General features: G+C 39.5%; 1 protein-coding gene across 1 annotated transcript in view; it reads right to left on the bottom strand.

Moving 5' to 3' along the window:
* Nucleotides 1-1,321: 1,321 nt before the first annotated feature.
* Nucleotides 1,322-25,536, bottom strand: part of XRCC4 (X-ray repair cross complementing 4) — a 175,295-nt gene continuing 151,080 nt past the window's right edge. The window contains exon 7 of the mRNA XM_009281596.2: nucleotides 1,322-2,252. Within this exon, the coding sequence (XP_009279871.1) occupies nucleotides 2,144-2,252 (109 nt within the window). The 3' untranslated portion in view covers nucleotides 1,322-2,143. The remainder of the gene's footprint in view (nucleotides 2,253-25,536) is intronic.

Genomic DNA, 25,536 nt, shown 5'->3' with positions numbered 1-25,536 from the left:
AATATGCATCATAAAGAAGTTTCACTGACTTTCTGCAGCTTTTGCAATACTACCTCTGCTCTCACAAATAATTTGTGCTCATTTTGGTGGGTCTTTCCTCTTCAAAGTCAACTGGAAAATGGAACCTTATCAGCAGAAAAGCAAGTGTTTCTCACATAAATCTTCAGAAAGGAGCATTTCACTAACACTTCTCACACGGTTGTGGAGACGGACATATTGTAAGTAGGCTTCAAGAGGAGAGGAGGTGTCCCTGTGTATACAAACTGTCTCAGCTGACTGGAAACTGGCTCCGCACCATGGCTACCCTAACTAGACGACAGACCTGTGCTCACACAGTCCAAGGTATGTATCCGCCATCACGTAATTTTCTGCTCAACTCCTGTCTTGATTCTATAAACCTCAAAAAAAGAGAAAAGAATAAACATTCTGACAGGCTTTATTACATCTGCCAACTGTGTGTAACATTTCCTATTTATATAACAACATTTTACTATTAGAAACCAACAGTTTCTTGAAAGCAGAGTTTCGCGGGATGTTCAGCTCCATTTACCTTAATTTTCTGCTGCAGGCACAATTAAACTAAGCTCTTGTATTTTGAGTTAAGTCATGGAACATTTTCACATTAAAACTGAAACTATATACAAGCTTTAGCTGAAAGCATTGTCAGATCAGCACTGGAAGATTTTAAATCAGGCAATGTCTATGAATGGGTGTATGAATAGGTCTTTTGTGGTCCTGTCATTTCTCAGGCACAAAGGCTTTGTAGCAAGCAAAATATTTTGGCCATTCAGGTTTTTACTGTGTGATTTATAACATTGTCCCAAAGCCCTTTGTGAATTTAAAATGCTGTGACCATGTTTTTCAGAAAGGAATGCTTAAAGATAATATTTCCAGATCCTCATGTAGGTTCTTAAATGAGGCCCTGATCCTGAAAATACTGACAAGGATGCTTTTAGTTAAATATAGGATTGAATTTTCGCAGAATCAGGGCCTAAATAAGCCGCCATTTCAAAAATGCCAAGTAGCTTCCAAGGACCATTGCAAACCAGACAGAACTGAAGCAGGATGATGTTGCATAGTCCTGCTGACTTCAATGGGATTACTCACATGTTTAAAACCCTTGTTGGATCACGCCCTTCCTGAGACAGAAGAACTGGCTCCCTCTGTCTTAAAACAAGAATTGATTCAGGCTCTTAAAATTATAAAGCAGAAACCTGACATGCATGCTTAGTTCTGTACACTTTATTTTGACCACTGAAGGTAAATACTTGTTGCTAACTTTTTCTTTGATGAAGCCTTAAATCTAAATTAATGCATCAGCTTTGGGCAGGAAAAGGTCATGCATTAACACGCTTTGCTAACTAGTCCCTTTACTCATAGAGTATCTAAGCAAATAAAAACAAAATTGATGTATTTTTAGAATGCATTTTATTTTTTTAGAAATCACCTTCATATAAATGATGAAGTATCAAAAATGACAATTTTAAAGGCTATGGGTTTCTACAGAAGGTTAAAATGAGTCAATATTGACTGTACAAGCACTTTACTCCCAAAAGCAAGAATATCTTATAATGCATAATGCTGCAGAGAACCTGCAAGTAAAAAGTGAAAGGACATTTCTTTGGATGCTTCATGTCAGAAGATATCATTCTAAACTCATTTTAGGAAGCTATATCTTAGTCAGAGTTGAAGATGATTTAGCTAGACCACATCTAAGCTGAGCTTCTCAAGAAAGGGGCAGTATATAAGGTAAGTACAGTGGTAGCCTTAATCTTGTTTATGTTTGACATACTCTCTGGGGACATCTGGAAACCAGTTGATCCTGGATACAATCAGCAGCCAGAGACTGTTAGGATGCAAAAATGCTATGATGGTGCTCCTTCCCCATATACACATGATAAAAGATCTACACAGAGGCTAAACTGATTTCAAGGCCGTCACAAATCAAGCCTAGCAGGCCAAGGGTCTACAACCGCATAGTGAAGAATGGGGACAAGTGCAGTGCAAGAGGATTAGAGCAATATGTCATCGAATACCACCTCAGAGTAAAGATTTCGGCACAGTGTCTATAACAAAGCCTTTTAGTTTTATAGCTTATCTCTATTAGAAGCGCTGGTCTCCCAATTTCTCAGCCAACACATAGCTAGATGTCATCAAAGAGGTCCTCCGGCTCACAAGTGTTTTCCAGTGTTTCGAGAGACATGACATCCAGGGAATGCTTGCCCGATGTCTTCTGTGAGGTCAGACCAGGTCTGGAAATATAAAACAAAGAAATTCGAAACAAATTTAGATACAGATATAAACAATTCCAACATACACACCGCCAAGGTAACCATTTAATAGTGTATTTTGAGCTTTTTGTTAAGGTTATGTGTAAGAGAAAAGTGCTTGCTAATTACTTGCTGAGATGGCAATGGCAAAACAAACAGATGAAATTCAGCTTATAAATGTCAAGGCTTCAGCTATTTCGTTACAATTTTTAGGACCCTGAGAATGACCATTTCACCCACAATCTGCACATGGAGAGCTAGGGAGAGCAGAACATATGCAGAAAACATACAAAGGATCTGCTCTTCTACTACCGCACAGGATGATGCTCTGTTAACCGCTCTTTATTTTTTCCCTGGTGCTAAGCATGTGTCTGTTGTCCATCAGTTTGACATGGAGACATAGGAAGAATCAGACTGAGTTGCCTCAAAGGTCCACGCCCTGAAGGTGCGAGCCTCTCTCCAAACAGTAGAGCTGAAGAAAACAAAGGCAAATTAAGAAAATCCTTCCATAATCCATGAATCCAGGTAGTCGGGGACTTTCAAATCCCTGGCCTTCCCCTGTACGTATGTGATGTTTACATTTGCTATAAATGTTTGCAAACAGAAGCACTCGCCATTCACTGATATGTGTATGCCGAGGTGCAGGTTTGCCCTCAGATAGCTGGACACCAGAGTCCTACCAGAAAACTTTGTGCCTGAATCAGACATCCATTACACTGAATAACATGCTACTCTGCATCAATCAGTCCTATTCAGCACTCCTTTGACTGTCCTCATCAATGTAGATCATTTAAATGTCTCTTGGCTATACAAGCTCCTGGCGTTTGCCAAGAGCCACGTTCATCGTTTCTCCTCTCTCTCTGAGACACCATTCTGGTAAAGACAGCTCTGCGCTTATGCCTGGGAAGGCAAGGTACCTTGTGTTTCCAAAAATGGTGGCTTTTGCAACAGCTTCTGATACCTATAGGAATTGATCTTATACATATAGGCTGACTCCACAAAAAATCTTTGAGTCCTGCACAGACAACTTTACTTTTGTGAGCTTTTAGAGGAGAATTATTGATCACAGATATGGGTGTTTTCAGTGACAAGATATTCCAGGTTGGTATCACTAGCTGCTTTGAAAATAACACATAATCTCTTAATCTTGGCTCAGCAAGCTGTAGGGAATCGGTGTAGGAAGCAGGGAGCAGACTTGATGTGCTTGTATTGTAGCATTTTAGACTGGCTGGAGTTTCATAAGGGTTGATGTCTTCATGCACAGGTATATTCCACTGGTGTAATCCTGACAGAAGGTGAAAAATTCTTATATTACCAAGGCCAACACATCAGCCACCAGGATGGGAAGAACTAGACAGAAGTGATAGAAAGTATTACTCTCAGATGCTGCCATATGAGGGCTTAGTGCAACGAGGCATGCAAAAGCAATCTTAATGTTCATACTAATTCAAGCATTTGCCTTCAACTGCTCCACATTGTACAGCCAATACAGTTAGTGAAATTCAGCAATTTTTTTTCTTTTTAAATTTGGTTTCAGAGAGATTCAGAACCAAGTTTTCCAGAACTCCTACCTAGAAATCTCTAGGGAGCAGAAGTATTCATAAAACACTGCAATCTTCAAAATGCAATGAGCTTCCTAAGACCCCAGCCACTGCGTGATTCATAGCCTCTCACACTTCAAGTTTGTCAAGCCCTTGGAGGTTCAGAGCTCTCAATACGATGTTTCCTGCTGTGGATCTGGGGAATGATTTTCATTTTGAGGTGGAGTCCCCCATGCTCCTGGGGAATCAGCAAAAGCCCAGTAAATGCTGAGTCTTGGATGCCGTCACTTCCTAAGAGCTCTCCAGTATTCAGAAGGGTTTCCTCACCACTCTATCCATCACCCCAGTTCTGCAAACCACTAAATTCAATATACTGGTATATACAGATTATGATAATTACTTTCTCTGGAAGTCTAACTAGCTTTCTCTGTGAACTCTTCCAAAACACTTTCCTTCAGGTCTGAACAAATTGTGTCCAAGCATTTTTTTTTCCTTTTGGTATGCAGTGACATCTAGACAGATGTGTGTCTCACCAAAAGTCACTTGAACTAACTGTGACACAAACCTGCCAGAATCGGACCCTTAGCCAATGACCTCTGGTCAGCAGGATTGGATCACTCCATGCTGTTCTGATTGCTAGCAATCAACTTATTTCTACCCTAATTTTTTTTTTAAATATAGGTAGCATACCCCAACACAGTGTCATGCTCAAGTTTACTTATTGAAGGTGTGTTGTTCTTTTACCTTTCTAGGTCTATCTATAGCATTAAGACTCCAGTGAGAACATATGTAAATCACACAGTGTGGAGCCACACACTTATCATTTTAATTAATTCTGAAAGGTCTCATCAGCAAATAAATTAGGCTGTGAAGACCTCTGTGCCACCACAGGCTATTTCAGGTACTGGAAGTTTTTTTTAGAGCATATGCTCATATGCCATATAGGCATATAAGACTAGGCATATAAGACTAAAAGACTTCTGAGACCCCACATTTGTTGACTTTGAGGTTTCACCTATTCCAGCATTTTCTGATTTTGAAAAGTAAGGCTGACAGTGCTTAAGCAATGTCAACAACAATTTTATCCTCATTGGCTAAAATAACTGTTTTCAACACTATACATGAGATCACATCTATAAGCCAAATCACTGTTGAGTTTTTAACATTACACAGCTAGAACTATTAAGCTTCTGTGTTCTTGTAACAACATGGTCCTCATTTAATCTCCAAAAGCTGTAATACCGCGCCTGTGAATAAACCCAACTACACTTGCAAAGTGGAAGCATTAGGCTTTCTACATGAAGTTCATAAGCAACTTAATTTTGCTTTTAAGAGTTGATGATGCCTGCTTGCATGGCAATTATTCACTAAATGCCAACAGCTTGCTTTGTGCTCTGAAATTATTTTGAATCTTGGATTCTCCCTGAAGCTGTATTACCATATCCTGATGCATAACCGAGTTAATTTCTTTAAATTGCAGTGAGTTGTATAGTCCTCTCTTGCCAAAAAGCCTGTAAGTAAGGCATTCTTCTTGAAAGTTTATTCTTGTGTTGGATCACTTTTTGAAGTCTTTCCTTTTGGTAAACTTAAACTCCATTAACACATCTGGAGAACTGCTGACTGTAAGAGATCATTTCATATTTCCTGACATTTAGTTCAAACCCTTCATAAATTGAGACAGAAGACCAGATCCACAGCTGGTGTGAATCACTGAAGTACTAATAATGTCAGTGGAGCTCTGCTGACTTACACCAGCTGAGATTCTGGCCCACAATTTGGAAGAAAGTGGTTACATTACTTGATCTTTCTTTCCACATCTGAGTAAAAGCCATAAGAAACAGAAGACACGCAACACTTTAGTACTTAACTAAACAGCACAGAAACTCAAAGCCATGCAGGGTGATGGCTTTGCATTGCTTCGAAGAAAAAGCAACACCTTCTTTTGCAGTAGGACAGATGGATCACTCCCATTTGTTTCTTGCGATGAATTATTCCTGACTTCACACAGACCCCAGAGAAGATCTGCACAACACCGTTCCTGCTGCAACAGCCAGCCAGTTCCACGAGATAATGTTTGTGAAGCAGTGTGAAGTAGAAAATAATCTCCTACATGACTGCTACAAATGACACGATTAAAAAGAGCTTCCTAGTGGCAAAAAGATCAAACAAGTTGTAGCTGTGCTGAAGGAAAATCAGGTCAGAGGCTGCAACATCAGCACAACTGCTCATCTTGAGGTACTTCTTGCTGGAAAGATGAAAAGTTCTTGCTCTTAGCTATGCTTGTATAGCCAGCCCAGCATGTTGTGGTTATGATTTTACTCAAGTTTTTGTTCTCAAGCAACTCTCGTGGGATTTGAAAAGAGAAATACCCTTTTAAATTAACATAGCTATAAAAGTTTCCCAAGAAACTTAAGTAATCTAGGAGGCATACTTGTGTCCTTGGACCATTACATTATTTTCCTCATTTTTTAGTAATGAAAATAATCAGTTCCAATCAAAAGCTGGCATTTTACTAAGAAAGGAGATTTCAGCTCTCCCAGAAGATGTGTAGCAGTGTTTTAGGAAAAGGCTGAATTTCTCAGTGCATATATCTTTCCTTAGCTTGGTTTGATGGTTTGTTTTTGCCATTAAACTGAAAAAAAACCAAGGCTTAAAAACATGAGTAGATATTAACAGAGGACATAATCTGATATATACTTTCTTTGGTATCATAAAAATAGGTGGCAGCAGCAGCTCATAAACAGAGAATTGGTAGTCATTACAGCATTAACATAGGAACAAAGGTGAGGCACCTCAAACACTAACGAACAGTCGCATTGCAACTGACAGGGCAAAAGCTCAGAGCAACATTTGTGCTCCAGAGATGGTACTTCTAGTCCACCCCAAGAGAAAAACTTGGATTCTTTGATTTATCAGCAATCTGCTGTCTTGGCTGTATAAACATCGTCTTCACAGAAAGTCCTCAGAAGAAAGGTACTCATCAGCCATTGTTATTAAGAAAGGATTATGAAAGGCGCTCTGAGTAAAGCTCATGGATATATGTAAAACCTTGGCCTTGAAAAACCCATGCCCCATGATGTGAGCTCTCGGGAGACCTCATATTGACTGCCTGTGGCTACTGGCCAAAAAGAGGAAAGTTCAAGCATGAGAATAAAAAGAAATGGTGTAATGGAGGAGAGGGGAAAGACTCTTACGTGAACAGATGCATGAAGAACACTATGTGCAGACAGACCTCTTTAAAGTTGAATATTAAAAATGTAAGAAGACTAAATTGAAACTACGTGCAATTTAAAATACGATGATATTCCCCTTTACAGAAATGCTACAATGACTATAATATAAGGTAAATTATAAAGGTATTTTTCTTTTTAATTCAATTTAAAATGGAAAATTAAACTCATAATTTGGTTTAAGTTTTGGCAGTATTATGAGTATTCAACTTCCAGATATAGTCTACTCTGGCATTTATTCCTAGAAATAATATGAAAACAAACCCATATATTTTTATTTGATCTTGCAAAATGTGAACCCCAGCAAGTCATGAAGAACTTGCTGGATACAATCACCCTCATGATCTGAAATTACAGCTGATGGACTTTTCCCTAAGTTATGTTAATGAAGAAACTGAAATTTTTTCTGCCAATTTCAATCATCTGAAGAGAGCAGTGCTGTCAGACATCATCAGAGCCCAAGCTGTACCTGGCCCCAACACAAATTCACAGAGGCTAGAGAAAAATACTCAAGAAATAGCTGAAAAGAATGATTTCTAGCTGAAGGGATACTGTTGCCATCCCTCTTAGAGAACCTTCCATGTGTGGCATTTTCCTACACTCAGTGTATTAAGCAAACAGTCTAGTCTCAGTTAAGGTCAGCAGCAGATAATAATGATAATAAGCTTGTTCAATTACACAGTTAATGAAGAATATTTTCAATGCAGCAACCACAAATTTAATGTTCAGCCAGGGAATCAATGTTCCTTAATAGGCTTCCACCTCTGGCTGAAAGCCAAGCTGCAGCTGCACCTGCATTCATCACAACTACTGCGCAGTAAGATAAGTCTGGAATTCCCTCAATAAACAAAACTTAAAGCAAAACTTCAAAAAACAGGACAATTGCTAAACACTGTCTTAAGCTCTTGCAAGCGCCACTCTTTATTCTCTAGAACTAGAAACTATCAAATGGGCGATAATTTTGATTTATGCTTATACAAGTTTTTTTTTCTTTACATATCCCTGGAATCCTTCAGAGAGAGAAAAGTGAACTGGGAACCCCTTAAACATCACAGGAATTGATATAGTGATTGCAGCAAGAACAAACTCACAAACAAATCTGCTACACTGAGAAGATACTCATATATCTCTTACTGCTGTAACTTTTAATAGTCATATGACTTCCAATGACTGGTCTAGATCAGTTCTCAACATTATTAACCATCCACTCCATTTATTTAGTCCTACGAAACAGATGGTCTAAAGATCCTCAGAAAACCATATGTAATGTCTAAAATGGCTGCACTGACAACACGTCATTTAAATGAACAATGCTGACAGTACTTTTTTAGCGACTTGTATGTGTTCATTTGCAAATTCCCAATTAACTTCAGTTGGCATAGGTGCATGTCCTTATTTAAAAAGAACATTCTGGTTTAGTAACATAAATATAGTCTTTGAACTTCTCGTCTGATGAAACGCGCTTGCAGATGCTTACTAACAAAGATCTACTTAAAAATGTAATAATAGATGTCACTTATAAGGAAAAGCCTAAACCATGTTTGTTTTATACAAGTGGCACACATTTCTGTGGCTCATTTCCACTTAAACTCCTTCTTGCTTAAATAAACTAGATCACATTCACTTTGAGGACATACTAGCACCACTGCCTTCACTAGGAAAAAAAACACAAATCTCTTAATCATAACTACAAGAGTATACAGTAAGGGAAAACTTTGTTTGCTTAGGAATTTTGTCAAGGTCTTTCATAAATCCAGTACATTGCAAATGTATTGGCAAATGCTAGAAGCCGTTTCTCATAGTTGTTAAGCGCTATTTATCACATATACATTTATATAACACCAGCACCAGCTAAATTGTGTCATAACCCTTTTCCAGGCTGACAAACCCTGGAGCTACTTTCTCGCCCTAATCCTTTCTTATCGCCTCAGGGTGATCATAAACAGTAGCCAGAGACCTCAGGGTCTGGGATAAAAATCCCCAAACCAATTTCTTGCGTAGGAAATGTGTGTCCTCGTGCTCCTCCGTCTGTTGTCCTCGAGGACAGAAGGGGTCAAGACTGCTGTTGCAGCCGTCGCACAGTGGTGCAGCGTGGAGGGACGGGTTTTCCATCTGAAAATCTGAAGCCTGCAGATGGCAGCTACAACTGCAAAACCACGTTGAATCAAATCACAAAAATAAGAGCATTTGACTGGAGGAAAATCCAGCAACCCTAAAACCTAGATTGTCCTTCAGATGTTCCACGTCTTTTCCACTCCTTTCCAGTATTGAGGCTCTGAGTGGCTGTTTAAAACCTAATGACTTCAATAGGAGCTAAGCACTTGCTTAAAGTTAAGCACGTGCTTACAAAGCCTCCTGAAACATGGCCTCAGCTTGCAACTCTCTGGGGTCCACCCTTTGCATTGACTGCTACAGAATGAAAGCCACAACTTCACAAATTAATAAAATTAAAATTATTCTTAAAGAAAAATGGATTAATCCATCATTCATATGATGAAAAGTTCCCTCTTAATACTAGACTAGGGTACTCTGATACCTGTACTAAATTACTAGGTATAGCTAAAAACATCCTCTTCTCAGAGGAGGTAGGAGAATTCATGGATGTAATCCTAAAAATTATCTTTTAAAAACTCCTACGACTGAATTAAGCAAATTCTTTCTCCCTGCTGAACAATTTGTACACGTATACCTGGGCACCAGCAGAAACCTATTACTGCCCAGACTACCTATTATCCACAGATCTGCTCAGCAGGTTTTGGACCATTCACTTTAATCGGCTTATTGCAGAAAACCACTTTGGATCAGTACAGTATATGGATATGACTTATGTACCTATTTTCTAACGACAAAATGCACTTAGAAAGACAGAGCAGCAGTGAGTTCTTAATAAATCTGGGAGCAGTGAATTGAATAAACTGGGAGCAGGTTTCAATTTACAAGTTAAGGTAGAGCAGATAAAGTATTACAAGCTTTTTCCCCCCCTTTAATAGGTCTCTAATAGGTCTCTATTGAATATAAAATTGTTTTAGTACTGAGAATTGTGCTTTCCTTTCTCTTAACTCCCATTTGACCTCTCCTATGTTCCTCCTGCCCCCTCCCCAACCGCAGATCTGAATTCATTCATACTTTCCTGAAATAAGATCAAACCTTTGGTATTTAAGATCAAATTTCTGCCTACAGTGATACCTGTGAAAGCTGAGACACGTACAAACAACAGTATCAAAACAAAAAAAAAAAGAAGAAAAAAAAAGAAGGGGGGACAGCACATCCAGCCTTTTGAAAACACAAGGAAAAAAAGTAAAAATAGGTACAGCTGGCTGAGACAGAACAGAGCTGGACACTGCAACAGCCAGTGTTTTCTGGCTAAAATTGAAGTTTTTCTCCTCTGCATTTTCATCATACCTTACCCATCCTTGAGACGTCTCCTCACCCAGGATACACAACGGACATCAGCTTTGTCCACCTAATGCCAACCCTATTCCTTACTTTGGGGTGCACAAAGCAAACCAATGTGGGCTGAAGAGCCTGGCTCTGACTCCTGAACTTCTTAACTCGCTGGTAATACTTTTTTTTACTTTGAACATGTGGTTAAGATGCTTTAATGATCTTCCCTTTAGAGAGCCCGTCTATCAAAATGTCTATTCAGAGGAGTAAAGAAGCCACTTTCAAAATATATCTTCTATTATTATATGAAGCAGGAATCATCTGCAGCTCATGATGCAATTGTTGTAAGACAGCCTGTATAGCAGGCTTCAAATGTTATTTTTTCTCCTCCAAAACCCCAACTAGTCTCCATCCATTCAAGCTCTCAGGGTCTGCCTAAGCAGCAATATCTGCAGTAAGTACTTTACCAGGAGCACTTAACAATAGACCAAATAGCCAAGTCATTACTTGTTGGGTAAATGCTGCAAAATAGTCTAGACTATAAGATTTTTAAGAAAGGTTGTACTACCTCCAAAAACAACAAAACCCCAACTAAGCAAAAGGACAGGACTGGCCCTGTGTGTTTCTTTCACAAAAATTCTTATATAAAGTGGGTTTTTCTTCCTAATAAGCCTCTCTACTTTTTATTTCCATAAATGGTCAAATTCACAGAAAGATTCTTTAGCCCTTAAATTTGAGAGATTTCCTTTTCTGGCAGAACATTTGCATACATGTTGTACCAGGATCAAGGGACAGTCTCAGCTTACTCATGCACACACGGACCTCCCCAGCATTATGGTAATGAAGGTCCGAGACTTAACTGGTGCTAAACCAGCACCAGTCCCACCCCAGCTGGCTGTGACTGTGCTGGGTTTGCTGCAGAGCTGTCCCCAAAGGTGGAAGGGAGGGGAGCCCAGAACGGCCACCAGTCAAGACCTGTCTCTGCATCAGCACGCCACCCATCTTGGTTTTGAGAAAGGAACCGAGACGACCAATGGACAGGAGTTACAAGACATGAATTAATGAGCATGGCAAGCTGAAAGACAGCAACCAACCCTGTATTTTAAATGGAAATTTCTGATTACTACCTTTCCACGAATATAGGTGCAGTTTCAGGGAGCCCATGCACCACAAGTCCCTCTACCAGATGTTTCTTCTCAGGCTCCAGGCTTTCAGAGACACTTAGTCAATCAGGAAATTAAGAGCAAGGTCCTGGATAGACTTTAGGCACCTGAGGCTGGACTATCAGGCTCATCAAGACTACTAACCAGACACACAAATGCAATCACGAGAGTGTGCAATACTAGTGTCATACAGCTAGGCTCCTTCGGGCTGCCGTGCCCCTGTGCTCACCACCGTTACTTGGAGAGATCACCTCATGCTTTACACTCCAAGCCTGCTCAGCACTTGTCTTACTTAGCACCAGGCATGGACACCTGCAAGTTGTATTTCACACGCAGTGTAACTAAAAAACATTCAGCAATTTTGGTCACTGTGACCTGCATTGGGCTGAAATCAGTGCCTTTCTGCAATGAAGAAACAGGCCATGTCAGCCAATCTAAAACAGGCAATGAGAAAGATAATTTACCAGACGTCTACAACATGGGAACAGCTGTCTTTGGGTCAACACAATGTTGCCCAGAGCCCCTTCTCCAACAGCAGCCAAGAGCAGATGCTCTTCGAAGAGTACAAAGTGCTTTTCCAGCCTCCAACCATTTGCAACTCAGAGGCTTCCTGAGCCAGGATTAATTTCTGTGTATTCAGTAACATTCAGTAAATTTCTCTTTCACAAAATGGCCCTGTCCCCCCAGAGCCCATGTAAACGTCTAATATTCCCCAAATCTTGAAAGATCTCCACAGCTAATACATAGGAATAGGAAAAACACAGCAGAAAACATAGAATACAATGAAAAGGGGGAAATTTTAGATACCAATAATTTTCTTTACAAAGCTATTTCAGTTCCACAGCCTAAGCCAGATTTTATCTTCGGTTGTGATATATTAGTATAAACCTGAAGTACCTCCACCAAAGTTTTCTTGTACTGGTCTGGTTCAAACCAGCATTCAAATCACAAACTTTATAAAACTATAATCCACAGAGAGCCTTGAAAATTGTCCTGGTGCTGCACCACTGGCAAATTTAGATAGTTTGCCTTTTTGTGAGTTTCAGCACAGTGCTCTAAAGGATTTTTTTATCTTACAAATGCATTAAGAGAAAAGGGAGCACCATACAGGTGGGCAACTGGGACTTTATTAAAAGAAGGCGGATGTCAATCAGAGTAGAATAATCATGGTGTACGTGTGAGACAGATGCTGCCTGTGTAAAACAACCCAGGGTGCTATACAGATGAATCACTGAAAATGCAGTTACACCTGCATCTTGGGTTATTGGTAACAGGTCCACTTATTGGAAACCCATCTGGTTTTATCCACGCTACAGTACTGGGAAACAGGAAAAGAGTAACACACATTTTTGAAGTACAACTCCTCACCTGATGTCCCCATTGTTTCTTACCAGAGAAAAATTAAGAATCAATGGTAGGTTTATAGTCCAACATCGCAGGGAAGTCACTGTCTTCTGTTAATTAAGATTGTGACAGTTTTAGCATTTTGAATCTTGATTCTGTCTGAAATAGGTATCTTTGCAAAAGAGAAAGAGGGAGAGAAAGTGAAAGAGCAAGACAGAGAGGAGTTCCCATCTGAAACATAGCACATAACTGCCTCAGCCCTGGCATAAATTCTCGTGATCAGAATGAGCAGTTCAGATAGTACAAATGGATGCAAACAATTTAAAAGACCTAGTCGTTTAAAAAGCTTTTTTTTTTTTTTTTAAGCACTATTATAAATAAAAATGGTTGTTTGAAAAGCTTCCCAATAAGTCTGGCAGACAGAAAGCATTTCTGGTATCATTAGGAAAAAAAAGAATTTTTCAGAATTCAGTCTGAAGCCTGGATTTTCAGTTCAAGCTTAGCTTAGCTCTCCTTTTAATAAAATCAGCTTCTTTCAGAGCAGAGTTAGACTAAGTCACTGGCACTTTTTAAATGATTGCCCATGGAATTATCAAAGCTCTTTAGCTCTGAGGACTCATCTCAGGGGCGACGAGTTCCCGCTTTCACTTGTTCCAGCACAGTGCAGGGTGAGCTGCAATTCCCTCCATGACATTGCTGGCACGCAGCCCTCCTAATCCCCCAGTGAATCTTCCAAAGAGTTTTATTACTAACAATATGTAGCATAACAATTGACTGTATTGTACATACACATATATGCTCTTGCCTGTTAAAGATTATAGGTCTGGTCATAAAAGATGGGAGTTTCCCCACCGGCTTTATTTTGCTTTGTGTAGGTTCTTTGTACACAACACACTGAGATCAGCCTCCCAAGACTCAGCAGGAGGTCAGTGGACTGTATTTTTAACCTATTCGCTTTTTTTCCCCAGACGTGTCTGGACTCACTAGCGAGACAGTAGTCCAAAGTATATGGCCATCTTATTTGCTTTTTATCTTTTAAAACTAATGACAGCACAAAAACCAACCAAACAAGACTGTCCCAGTTGTGTGTGCTATTAGGTTTTGACACAAACCAGAAGCAAGGAAACAAACCCAAAGCACATCCTACTCACTGGTTAGGTTTCGATGGTGATATTTGTGTGTTCACTTTGTATATAATTGCTTCTGCATTGGTATCTCAGGTACATAGCATTCATTGTAAATGTCTGTCTCAATGTAAAGCACACAACGGAATCAATATAGAAATTAATTGGTGTGGACATATTGATTCTATTCACTTTTTTTAACTATGAGGACATTTTAAAGAAACATTAATGAAATAATAAAATAATTGATATTGATCCCTGCAAAAATCATGATGCAAGATAGATATTTGGAACAAAGCAGCAAACTGAGAAGGCTGTTTAACTCTGTGGCTGTTTAACAACTAACATAGCTTTTAAAATAATTTATCGACCAGCTTTCCACCAGCCGCTATGAGAAGAGGAATCCATTCTACCTTTTCATACTCGGTATTGCTAATTGTAATAAGATATTCAGGCAACAGTAATAAAAGCTCATTCTAAATCTGGTGGGAACCTATGAAAGCAATTATGGTGAGGGCTTGGTACTGTCAAACTGTCAAGTTTCAAGCTTAATGTAATTCTTTAGAGTTTACGCTTTCTCTATTCTAGAAGAAAAAGACTGCAAGCCATTTTCTGTTGAGAATGCAATGGGACCAAGGAAACAGACCATTTAACTGGAGAACGCCGAAACACTATATAAAGCGCCAATAAAATTATATGTCATGTCACAGGACATGAAATTCTTCAGGAAGGGACCTCTCTTGCACTCTTGGATATTACTAGTGGAAAAATGTGACAAGGGCCTTGAGGCCGTTGGTGGGGTGGGGTGCAAGAAATTTCAGAGGTCTAGGAAGCATGTTCATTTAAATTTTATCAATTGTTTCTGTTTTTCTAGGCTAGAGACATGTTCCATTGTGGAGGAAACAATGAAATAATATAAAATAATAGTGAGTCATTAAGTTTAGCCTGAATACTGCCATTTATCAGCAGAACATATTCTGCCTAAAGTTTTTCCTACAGCTGCTTGCAAAACTAACACTGATGCTAGTGCCCTACACACACACTTCCAAGTCGCACAAGGTTTGTGATTATAAAAAACATTGAACTGCCAAACCAAGGTGCATTCTAAGTCCTATCTGTATGAAAGCCAAGTATGGCATGGACAGTGGCACTGACAATATGGCACCTAATGTGTATTTCCTCTAATGCCCAGTGGAGTTAGCTCCACAGCGCCGACAGGAACGTGCCACCGGGTCTATAGAATCACAGAACCCTAAAATATCTCAAGTTGGGAGGGGCCCATAAGGATCATCGAGTCCAACTCCCTGCTCCTCGCAAGACTACTTAAAACTAAACCATGACTAAAAGCATCGACCAGAAGCTCCTTGAATTCTATACATCAACTCAGTCTTCAGCTCCTCAGCTGAAGCTCCCCGTGATGGTGAAAATCATCCTGAACAATGACTGGATGCACCAGGAGGCAGATCTCTCACAGAAGACAGACTACTTTACCCATTTGTTTCAAATATTCCATGAAACAACAACTGTCAGTCAATAGTGAAGCTGAACTGGAGTTGAACTGCTTGCAAAGCAACAGCAACAAATAATGATGCATGAAGTCAATTTCAGTGGAAAAAATACTCCACTTTGATTTGTGTTTTAATTCTATGCTGAGGGAAATAAGATTTTCTCTTTCACTGGGGGGCCAGGTGCATTAAAACTTTGTGAAAGAGAATACAGCGCAGGGCCACATAAGGGACCTAGATAATGTGATGGAGATCTGGCAGAGATGCATAACCTAGGCAGGAATGACCACAGAAGGAAATCCCAGTTCCGGATCTAGGAGTGTTAAAGTGCCATCTATACTATCTATGTTACATCTGCTTGCATCCAGCAAAGAGAAGGTGTGGCCAAACTATAAATAAATCAGCATGGTATGTGAAGAACAACTGAGACTTTGATAAAACCAGTACTAATGACTTTGGCTAGCGACAATTGCTTCATTTTAAAAAAAAAAACAAACAAAAACTTTCCTCTGTTAGCCAAAAAAATCCCAACAACAAAAAAGTAATGTGTTGATCTACAGCCTAGGAGACTGTTTAGGGAATGAATTAAAACAAAGTTGTCCTCAGGCACAAGGGGTAGAACGCAGTAAATATAAAAGCAATTGATGGGCATAGTATGATTTGCTGCTCACAGATAAGGTGCCTATACCTACAGAAAGGGAGGCTGTTCAGACTTAAACTACTTCTGTTCTTCCCTGCATAACAGTTTAATGAACAGATAGGCACGTTTAATTGACTCTCTCTTTATAACAGGAAGTTAGAAAGAAACTAACAGAAAGAAACTAACAGAAACAGAAGAAAGAGTTGGTAGACAAGATGCAAAGAATAAAACTCTTATTTGGTTACTAAAGCTGCTGCAAAACCAAGGCAGAAAGAAATACTCATGCTCCCAGAGAGAATTTGTATAGTAAGATGTTACTTCGTTTCCTGTAAGCATCCTAGAGCTGTACCCAGCATTACAAAAATGGGCAGATTCAGAAGGCTTGGAATTGGACTGGAGGCTTATCAAAACTACCCAGTTCTTCTCAAGCCTTTAAACAGTAGAAAATCATGAAAGCATATACCTCTTGTAAGATTTCTGTATTAGCGCTTTCAGAAATGAGAGTAGAAAAACCAGCCATCCCTTTTTTACAGAGTGGGATGAAAAATGGGATAACATGAACACTCAGGACAATTCTTTTGAAGTTTGGATCAAAAAAGGAATGAAGCCTTGGGGGCAGGGGCAGAGGAAGGAAAGTTACTACTTTATCATATTCATGTCATTCATGTCAAGTCATTCATCCTCAGCACTTCTGTGTGTTTATTGAGTGTCAGCAATCACAAATTAGACAACAAAAGTGTGATAAAACTAGCCATTCCTAGAAAACACTTCTTATAGACGATGCTTAATTCAAAGGTGTGGGGTTTTTTCTTCTAATCATTGGATGAAAAGACAAAAAGTCTAGTGAAACTGTCTCTGGTGAGCAGTCCAGATCAATACGAGGCGAACAGCTAGAATTAAATCAATAAAAGGAATAATGAATTCAAAGACACTTATCTTTAAAGCAAAAAACCCAGGTGATTCAAATTCCCTCACAGATACTGTTCTGCCTCACTGGAGTTGACCGGCCTCCACAAGGCTTGAAGCTGATGAACCACTGTGCTGCTAAAATGCCTTAAAAAAAAAAGGAAAATTATCCTGTGCAGTATTGCATCGTCGTGTGAATGACCTTTGGGGCTCCCCCCTCTCTCCATCCCATAATCTGGAGAAGGTAAAAGCAGCTGCAGAGGTAGGAAAGAGCCTAGGAGACCCATGGGATGCCTTCCACCCTGGTGCCCCAAGGCTCACTAGCAGACACCACCAGGATGCCGTTCTGCGTCACCACAAAATGGCACTTGGCTGCTCCATGGACCCTGTTCGGTTTTGCCTGCACCAGCAAAATCACACCCATCCTTACTTCAATGCTAATATGTATGAAGATTAAAAATTGAAGTGTTACAAACCCGGGTGAGGGAGAGAAATGTATGGATCTCCTGAGGACCCATACAAAGCAATACAAATTTGGACAAAAATCACATTTATAGAGAGGCTGTCACTGGCAGACTGAAGGTGGCTGCTGGAGAGAGGTGAGCAGATGTCATGCTGTGCAGTAAAAGTAAGTTGTTACTGGCACAGGTTTAGAATAGTCACATCACACGTGTGCGTCTAAGCTGTGGTGGCTTATGCAGCTTGTCCCAAACGAGTGCCAAAAACACCTATTTTCCCACCGTGCCTCTCCATGCATTTCATTTATTGCTTCCACCCTCATCGTCCAGCAGTCCAAATGGCAAAATCCCAGTGCTGCCTCTGACGGGAACAGGAACACAGTAGCTGGCTGGCAAAAACCCAGTATGGGTCCAAATTGGGAGAAGCTGGATCTGGGCCAGCTACAGAATAGGCAGCTTTTGGTGGCAGGAACAGTTTTCAAAGGTTATGTACACCACGCTCTAGCAGAACCTCCAATGGATGATGTATTGCTACCCTTTCCAAACGTGAACTCCCTTAATGGAGAAGCAAGTCTCAGAATCACTAAAGGGTTTGCTGAGTTAATGTGTTAATAGTGCTTCTTTGTGCTATAGGAAATTAAGAGAATCTTCTGAGAAAAAAAAAAAATCAAAACCCCAATCCTGGCAATAAACACACCCAGCAAGGAGTATGGCAACCCTGGCACAAAGATTTGTCAAGATGTCTGTTGAAAAGGCTACTGGGAAAAATCATAGAGTGAAGAGTCCTGGTAAGACTGTTATTATTGCAAAAAAACCCACAATGATAAGTAATGCATGCTGCACTAACGACTATTTTGCAAGGCCAGATTCCAACCCTACCATTCAAGGGAAAAATAAAACAACCTTAAACAGGAGATTTGGAAACAGACTCTTCCAACACATCTTGAAGTCAGTTTTCTAAGTAACTGCCCAGCCACCCTTGCAGCCTCTGGGCTCCAGCAGTCATTGCATCTTGCAATATCCTACCTCCACGAGATGTCCAAGGAAATAACTGTGGTCCACAGACCCCCTGAACTTGTCCCCTACATGACAGCTATTGAGGGAGCTCTGTAGCTCCAAGGGTGTATTTTAAAGTCTGACAATCTCACGGTATCTGAAATTGGAGGCTATTGAGCAAATTTCATGAGGATATGTTCTTGCCAACCCTCCTTGGAATAATCTATGTCTATGAAGCTATTTGTATGTATAGCCAGTTGGGAATTTTCTGGCTATGTTTTTCAGCCAAATCAGAGATACATATTAAATATACATCCATGTTAATTTTAAAAAACCTTGGGAAACTAGGGCTTTGGGTTCATAAACCAATGACCTAATTATACTCGCCCACATACAGCATTCTTCTATTCGTGACAGATAAAAAGGCTAGCAACCTTTACTGCCCTTCCTGAAATTTGTTGTGAAATGTTCCTGTCATGAGTGGTGCTCTGGTCTTTCTTAGACATGACTATTTTAGAGACTAAACCACATACATTGTCAGAAAGTTGTTAGGTCTTCCTCAAATTTAAATCTCTAATTTTTGGGAAGAGACATTAAAAAAGGCTTACAAACTAGAATGGTATGGGGCACTGTTCAGCATAAACTTTACATCCAATATTAATGAATATTGCAACATAACTGCACCTGGGCCAGACATGGTCTGATCTGCAGGGCACAGACAAAAAAGCTCACACGGGACTTCATTTGATGAAGCACGTGCATCTTGCTCGGCGCAGCACTGAAGTTGTTACGAATACCCAGTATCAGCCCCCCTCATCTCTTGTGCCACTCAGGTGTGTATCTCAGTGGGTCTGAAGTCCATCTGGAAGAATGTAACAGCAACTAACCATTTCTAGTAAAATGAACATTTACAGCTTGTAATTTTCAAAAAGTAAAATGCAGATTATACTCTCCTTTGCACCTGAGCTTTTAAAAGTGTCCTCCCCATCGTATAACAAAGCTATTAGTATTTCCCTTTAAAATATACCAGATATATGACTGTACAGTGGGAACTGTCTAACACATGAAGGAAAGACAGACATTTATTTTATATGTTTGCCAGACAAAAAATACAGGTAGTAAGCACTAACTTAAATTTTTGAAAAGTCTTGTCAGAGAAGGGAAGAGATGAGTCATTCTGTCTGCTGCTGTGACAGGACAGTCTTTACCCTCAGCTTTTTCAGTTTCTGTCATACAGTTGAACTCTTATTTCTGGGTGAATACACTAAAGAGAGTATAGAGATAAATATTAAACCAATAACTGCAAGGTGAATATAAAGCCTTTTCTGAGATAATCTTTTACTTAAAGCTAATTGTTTCAGTACATTAATCACTTAGGCTTGAATTTCTGGGCTGCTGGAAACTTATTGAAAGAATCTAATAAAACCAAATGGTCAAACATGCCTTTCTCTATATATTTGTATATTAAAGGAACATTTAACAAATATTAATTGGAGCAAGTCCTCTGATCTGGACAGCCATGGCTTTGAGTTTAATGGAAATTTCCAACAGAACTACAGTTACCTAAACAAAAGACATGTAAAAATAACTTTGCATATGTTTGTCATAGCAATTCATCCTTACATGCTATTTTTCAACTCAAACGGTTAATTTTAGAACAGAGAGGAGTGTATCTTGGTTTCTGTCAAGATAAACACTTGTGACATATAGTGCACAGAAAATAATCCAAAATGACAAAATTGATTTTGGAAAATGACATTCACTAACACAGCTAATGGTGAGTAATTCCAGGTTGGGATTTACCAGATTTGATTTGAACCATAAACTATTTCTTGGTTTACAGCTCTATGGAATAATACTTTAATGCGACCGTGGCAGATTTCCCATACAAAAAAACTCATTCTAAAGACATAACTATTTCCTTAGACTGGCAAATAGTGTCTCATTGTACTGATGACATTGTAAGAAATGCAGGCTTTTGATTAAGGGGATTATCATTGAAATAAAGACAGATCACATTTTAAACTCAGTTGGATTAGTTGACGTTAATTTTCCATAAAGGTATCACATTGATTATATTTCCTATGGCTTGATTTTTTATAGATGCATTTCACAGAATAATTAGGATCTCCTATTCACAGACAACCCTCCACTTCTGCTTTCCCCTCCCTACGCACGTTCTCCGTACAGCGCGTGGATGATTACAAACATCGCAGGCAGCAACAGCCGGGAAACGCCTTCAGAAATGCGCCTGCCTTTATCACAGGTCCACGGACCTTAGTCCACGGACTAAGCAGTTTTGCCTCCTTTCATCCACACTCTCCATGCACAGTTGAAATCCAATGCTGTCAGTCTGCACTAGCATTAATTTTTCAGCACCTCACATGAAACAATCGATCGACTGATTTTATAAGGATTCCTGAGAACGAAGAAACCTCCTTGCCTATTCCTTCTGGTTTTGATCCACATACTTCATTTTCTACCGTCCTCCCCTTTGATACCGTTTTCTACATTATAGTCCCTTACTGTTGGTGCACAGACAGCTGAGCCAGGATTACAAACTCCTCTGAATTTGGACTCTGCCAAGAGTGTGAGAGCCCAGCATGAAGAAGCAGTTCAGTGATCCAAAGTTCCTGTTGCCTAATCGGTCCTTTCACCCTAGCCAGGAGGCAGTCATGCCTCTGCTGTGGTTTTGCAAAAAACCATGAATTATATGGCAGTACAATGAACTATCAATTACTGACCCAATTTGCAATGCTGGGAATCAAGTCCCAAAGAATCTAAATGATCAAAGAAGAATCATAGATTGCAAATTTTATTGCCATATTTTTACTGGAACACAGTTTACTCCTGAAATCATCCGCATTAACACAATACTTGCATGGTCTGGAGCTGTTTAAACAAAACCTCATTCCATAATTCAACATTTCAAGGAAATTAGCCAAGTAATAAGACAAAGCATTTTCTTAAGAGTACTGGAAAAAGTAGGAAAAGTTTTGAAAATTTAACTTTTGTCCCTGAAGCCTTAAACTTTGGAAATTAACCATATAGCATATCTTTTCTAGATAACAAAAGATGTTTGTAATGGATTTTACAATTAAGTGAATGAAAACTGCTATAGAGTCTGTTAGGGATTATCAAACCAGTGTAAAAAATTCACTGTTACGTCAAACCTACCATTAAATTTCTTGTGCATTTAGCCACAGGCATTAGAGAAGAAATAACATTTTAAGCTGAAAGAAAACCACTCATTCAGAAGATAAGGACTTAATTTAACCTACAGAGCAAAATGTGAAGGTAATAAATCAGCTAAGGGAATGCATATAGCATAATGCATATGCAGCAACGCAAACAGCACTTGGTTTTCATTGTTATTTTCCACTCTACATTCTGTTGATGCATTGTTAAAATCACTGGAAGCAGACAAAGCACGAACTTGCACTCATGTTGGCATGAGTGAGGTTTAAAGGGATGAATTTACAGAATTTTTTGCTGCCACCAGCCACAGCTTCCACAGAAGGAGCTTCAGAAAGAAAAGAATCTTTGGCTGCTTTCCCATGAAGTTAAAACTCCAGGAGAAATTTAGCTAACACCAGGCCATGATTGCAAAACAACATCCCCTGTGAATTCCAACAAGGCTTTGCCTTCGAGCATCTCACTAAGCAATGTCCCTAACCCGTAACTGGGGGGAAGGTGTGAAAAAAGACCTGTTCTGAAGAAGACCAGAACAGGGTATGTCTCAGCAGCAATGTGGTTGGGGTTTTTTGGGGGTTTTTTTGCTGTGGTGGACAGACAAAAGATTTTGCTCTTTTTCTTCTTTTCTAATAGTTTATTCTTCTTGAGTGTTGCCAGTGGGGTCCCTCACACTAATAGGTCTCAAACTTATCCGCCTTCTCTGAGACCACTTGCTTCAAGCTGCCCGAGGCTTCAGAGACTTCAAGCTTTTTTCTGTAATTCTGCACACTAGGATCTTGTGCACTGAAGAATAAAGAAGGGACTTCGGATGGAATCTCATTCCGCTAGTCTTAACTTGGCTATCATAATCGTACTGAAAGCAACGCTACTGGTTAGTAGCAGGAACCTGCAGTAAGATTCAAAGAGGTGAAACTCCCCCAAACATGCAGAGAACGCACTTCTACTCAGTCCAGACAAATAAGGAACACAATGGATTTAACTGATGATTTGAGAACATAAAAGGAATCAGAAAAAAATATGAAATTGAATGGACAGATGCATATACCAAAGTACAGTAGCTCTGTAGGATCTGGCAGGGGCAAGGAGTAGGCTATTCCACTGTACGCCAGACACGTAGATCTAACCAGTGGCTTTAAACACTTACACAGGGATCTGAACATAAGGACTAAGATATGGTTCCCATCTTTGGCCAGCTACCAGTGCCAGCCAGACTTACACATGCCTTTATAGTCCAGAACATCAGATCCTCTGTCCCTGGAGCCCTCGTGCTTTTGCAGCTCCTGCACCCCTAAAAGTAAAGACCCCGGGCTTCACCTGGTTGACTACTGTTAGTGTGTAGTGCAAGAGACTGACAGGCAGAAACCCTACAAAGGCACTGAGTATTACGAAGAGTTGCAAATACAGACCACAAGAGCTGGAAATCTGACTCCACTGAGGATGTGGCTAAAAACCTGAAGAATAAATCCAACAAAATGCTCAAATTAAAAGACATAAGCAGACTTTTTACAAAATACGCTCAGCTGTACTGATCTTACAAAAGATGCATACGTGCTATGAAATGCTGTGGTCGAAACTGAAAAAATCCCATAGCACTACTCTTCTGTGTGCTGCTGCTAAGCGAGAGACAGGATTATGCTCTTAATTATAGTTCAGCTAGTTGAAGAACCCTACTCCCACCTGCCCCGATAGAAGGAGAAGCAGCACAGAAAGTCAGGTATGTTCTTTCCTACTGTCTATCTTACTTAGGTTTACAAACCTGTTCATGTGTTATGCTTACAGGATCACTCTACCTATGTGATCCATCTACACTTTGATACTCACTAAACGCTAAGAGAGCTTTGTTCCTAAGAGTCTAGACCATGAGATTTAGGTTCTCCAGTGTTTTCACTGCTTCAGAAAACTGTAGCCTTTCCTTACAATAGACCTAATACATTAGCATCACTTGAAAATTGCAGGATCAGGCAGTAGAGGAGGCACATACCCATACTCTCTGCATATGAACTATGTGAAAATACTTCAGGGTTCTTTCCAAACAGAACAAAGATGAGTTTTTCAATCACAGTAACTCATTTCAGCAGAAACTACTCCTTAATGCGGATGGGGACACCACTCAGCAAAATAAGTATCATGTGAACTGGTCACCTGGATACCCATAATGAAATCTCAACTTATACCACGTTCAGCTCATCTCATCTCAGAACATTAAAGTGTGATTGCAAGAAGCACAGACAGGGAAAATGAGGTAACACCAATGGAGAACACACCTTTTATCTACATAATTAATTTCTAAGAAAACAAGGTGCATGACAAGGAGGCAGGATGCCCTGACAACTAAGAGAAAAACTTGCCAGAGATTTCAGTGCTTGCATCTATCTCTGTATACAAATCTAGAGCTGTTCTGGCTTTCTTGCATACACAAGCTAATTAATTGCTCTATTTACATTGGTTTTCCAGAATATAGTATTAGATGAGGGATCTTTATTTACCTGTAATTCCTTACAAAGGACTGTGAGGAGAAACAAGCTCTGTGGAGGTTGTCAAACTAATCTATTTCCTGCTACAGAAGAACTCTTCCTCATTAGTAGTATTTCTGCAGTGCAGTTTTAAATGAAGCAAGAGGTGCTGCTTCATTTTTCTCTGGAAATACTATTTTGCAAGCCAACAGATATAACTGACAATTTCTTAATATATTGTCCTAAAGCTCTTTTTCATTTCAAGTCATCTTTTTTAATCCCATTTCTCATATTACATTCTCTGCTTGCTGTTGATACCCTTCAAGTGTTATCAAATGTTTCCTTTGTTGTCCTTTAGCCAGCCTGTATGTATTTAACCTAAAACCGTTCCTTATAAACCCATGCTCCAAATACCTTTCCTGTGCATGCTGTTCTTCTCTCCATCTCTCCAGCTGTCAATATCTTTCTGCTAACGAGACTTCAGCATCCCGAGTGACAGGAGACCTCTGCTTATTAGACTAAAATTGAATTGGTCTTTATTGCTGTCAAATCAGTATTCTAAATTCATGTGTAATTTGCTGTCAGCTACTACTTTTAAGTCTCTTTTGGGATTACTGCTTTCCAAGGTTTCTCTCACTCATACGAATCTGTGTCTCAGATTATTTTTCCCTTGATAGGCTTGCACTAATTAATGTTTCTAAAATGCTTTTAAAATGGAAAGCACTATATAAATATTAAATATCCTTATCTGTAATGGGAAACATGCTCCATTACCATTGTCACATAAACTTCACATCAACACACTTTATGCATAGTCCTTGGTCATGGGCACTTGATTTCCTAAAAAGCATTACTAACTGAATACATTAATGGAAAATATTTATGTGTAGGCTATGTACACATAAGAGCTGGGGCATGAATTGTATGTGTTAAAGACACAAAATATAGCTCAAACCACTCTGTTGTTTATGTATTTAATGTAAACAGAAACTTAGTCCAGTTTGCAATTTTGCATATGTATTTTACACCGATTTTCACTATATAAACACTGTCTTACTGAATTATTGACTGCCTAGCAATGTCTGGTGCAGGGAATTGTTCAATACTGAATGAAATGACGTTTGGTAAGTTTAGGCAGCCTAGGTATTAATTATTCAAAAAATAAAAAAATCCCACCCTGTACTTTTGCTACCTAGCATTTCATATATTTGAGCTTAATGCTCTGTTCCACAAAGAAATTCAAAATATTTCTGTACACTCTAGCACCTTTAAACCACAGGTAATTAAGAAGACTGCAAACTGTTGTTATTGCAGATGATATTGTGTA

Source organism: Aptenodytes forsteri, unplaced genomic scaffold, assembly GCF_000699145.1.
Source record: "Aptenodytes forsteri isolate BGI_AS27 unplaced genomic scaffold, ASM69914v1 Scaffold116, whole genome shotgun sequence".
Taxonomy (NCBI): domain Eukaryota; kingdom Metazoa; phylum Chordata; class Aves; order Sphenisciformes; family Spheniscidae; genus Aptenodytes; species Aptenodytes forsteri.
This window is presented reverse-complemented; position numbering and strand designations above follow the sequence as displayed.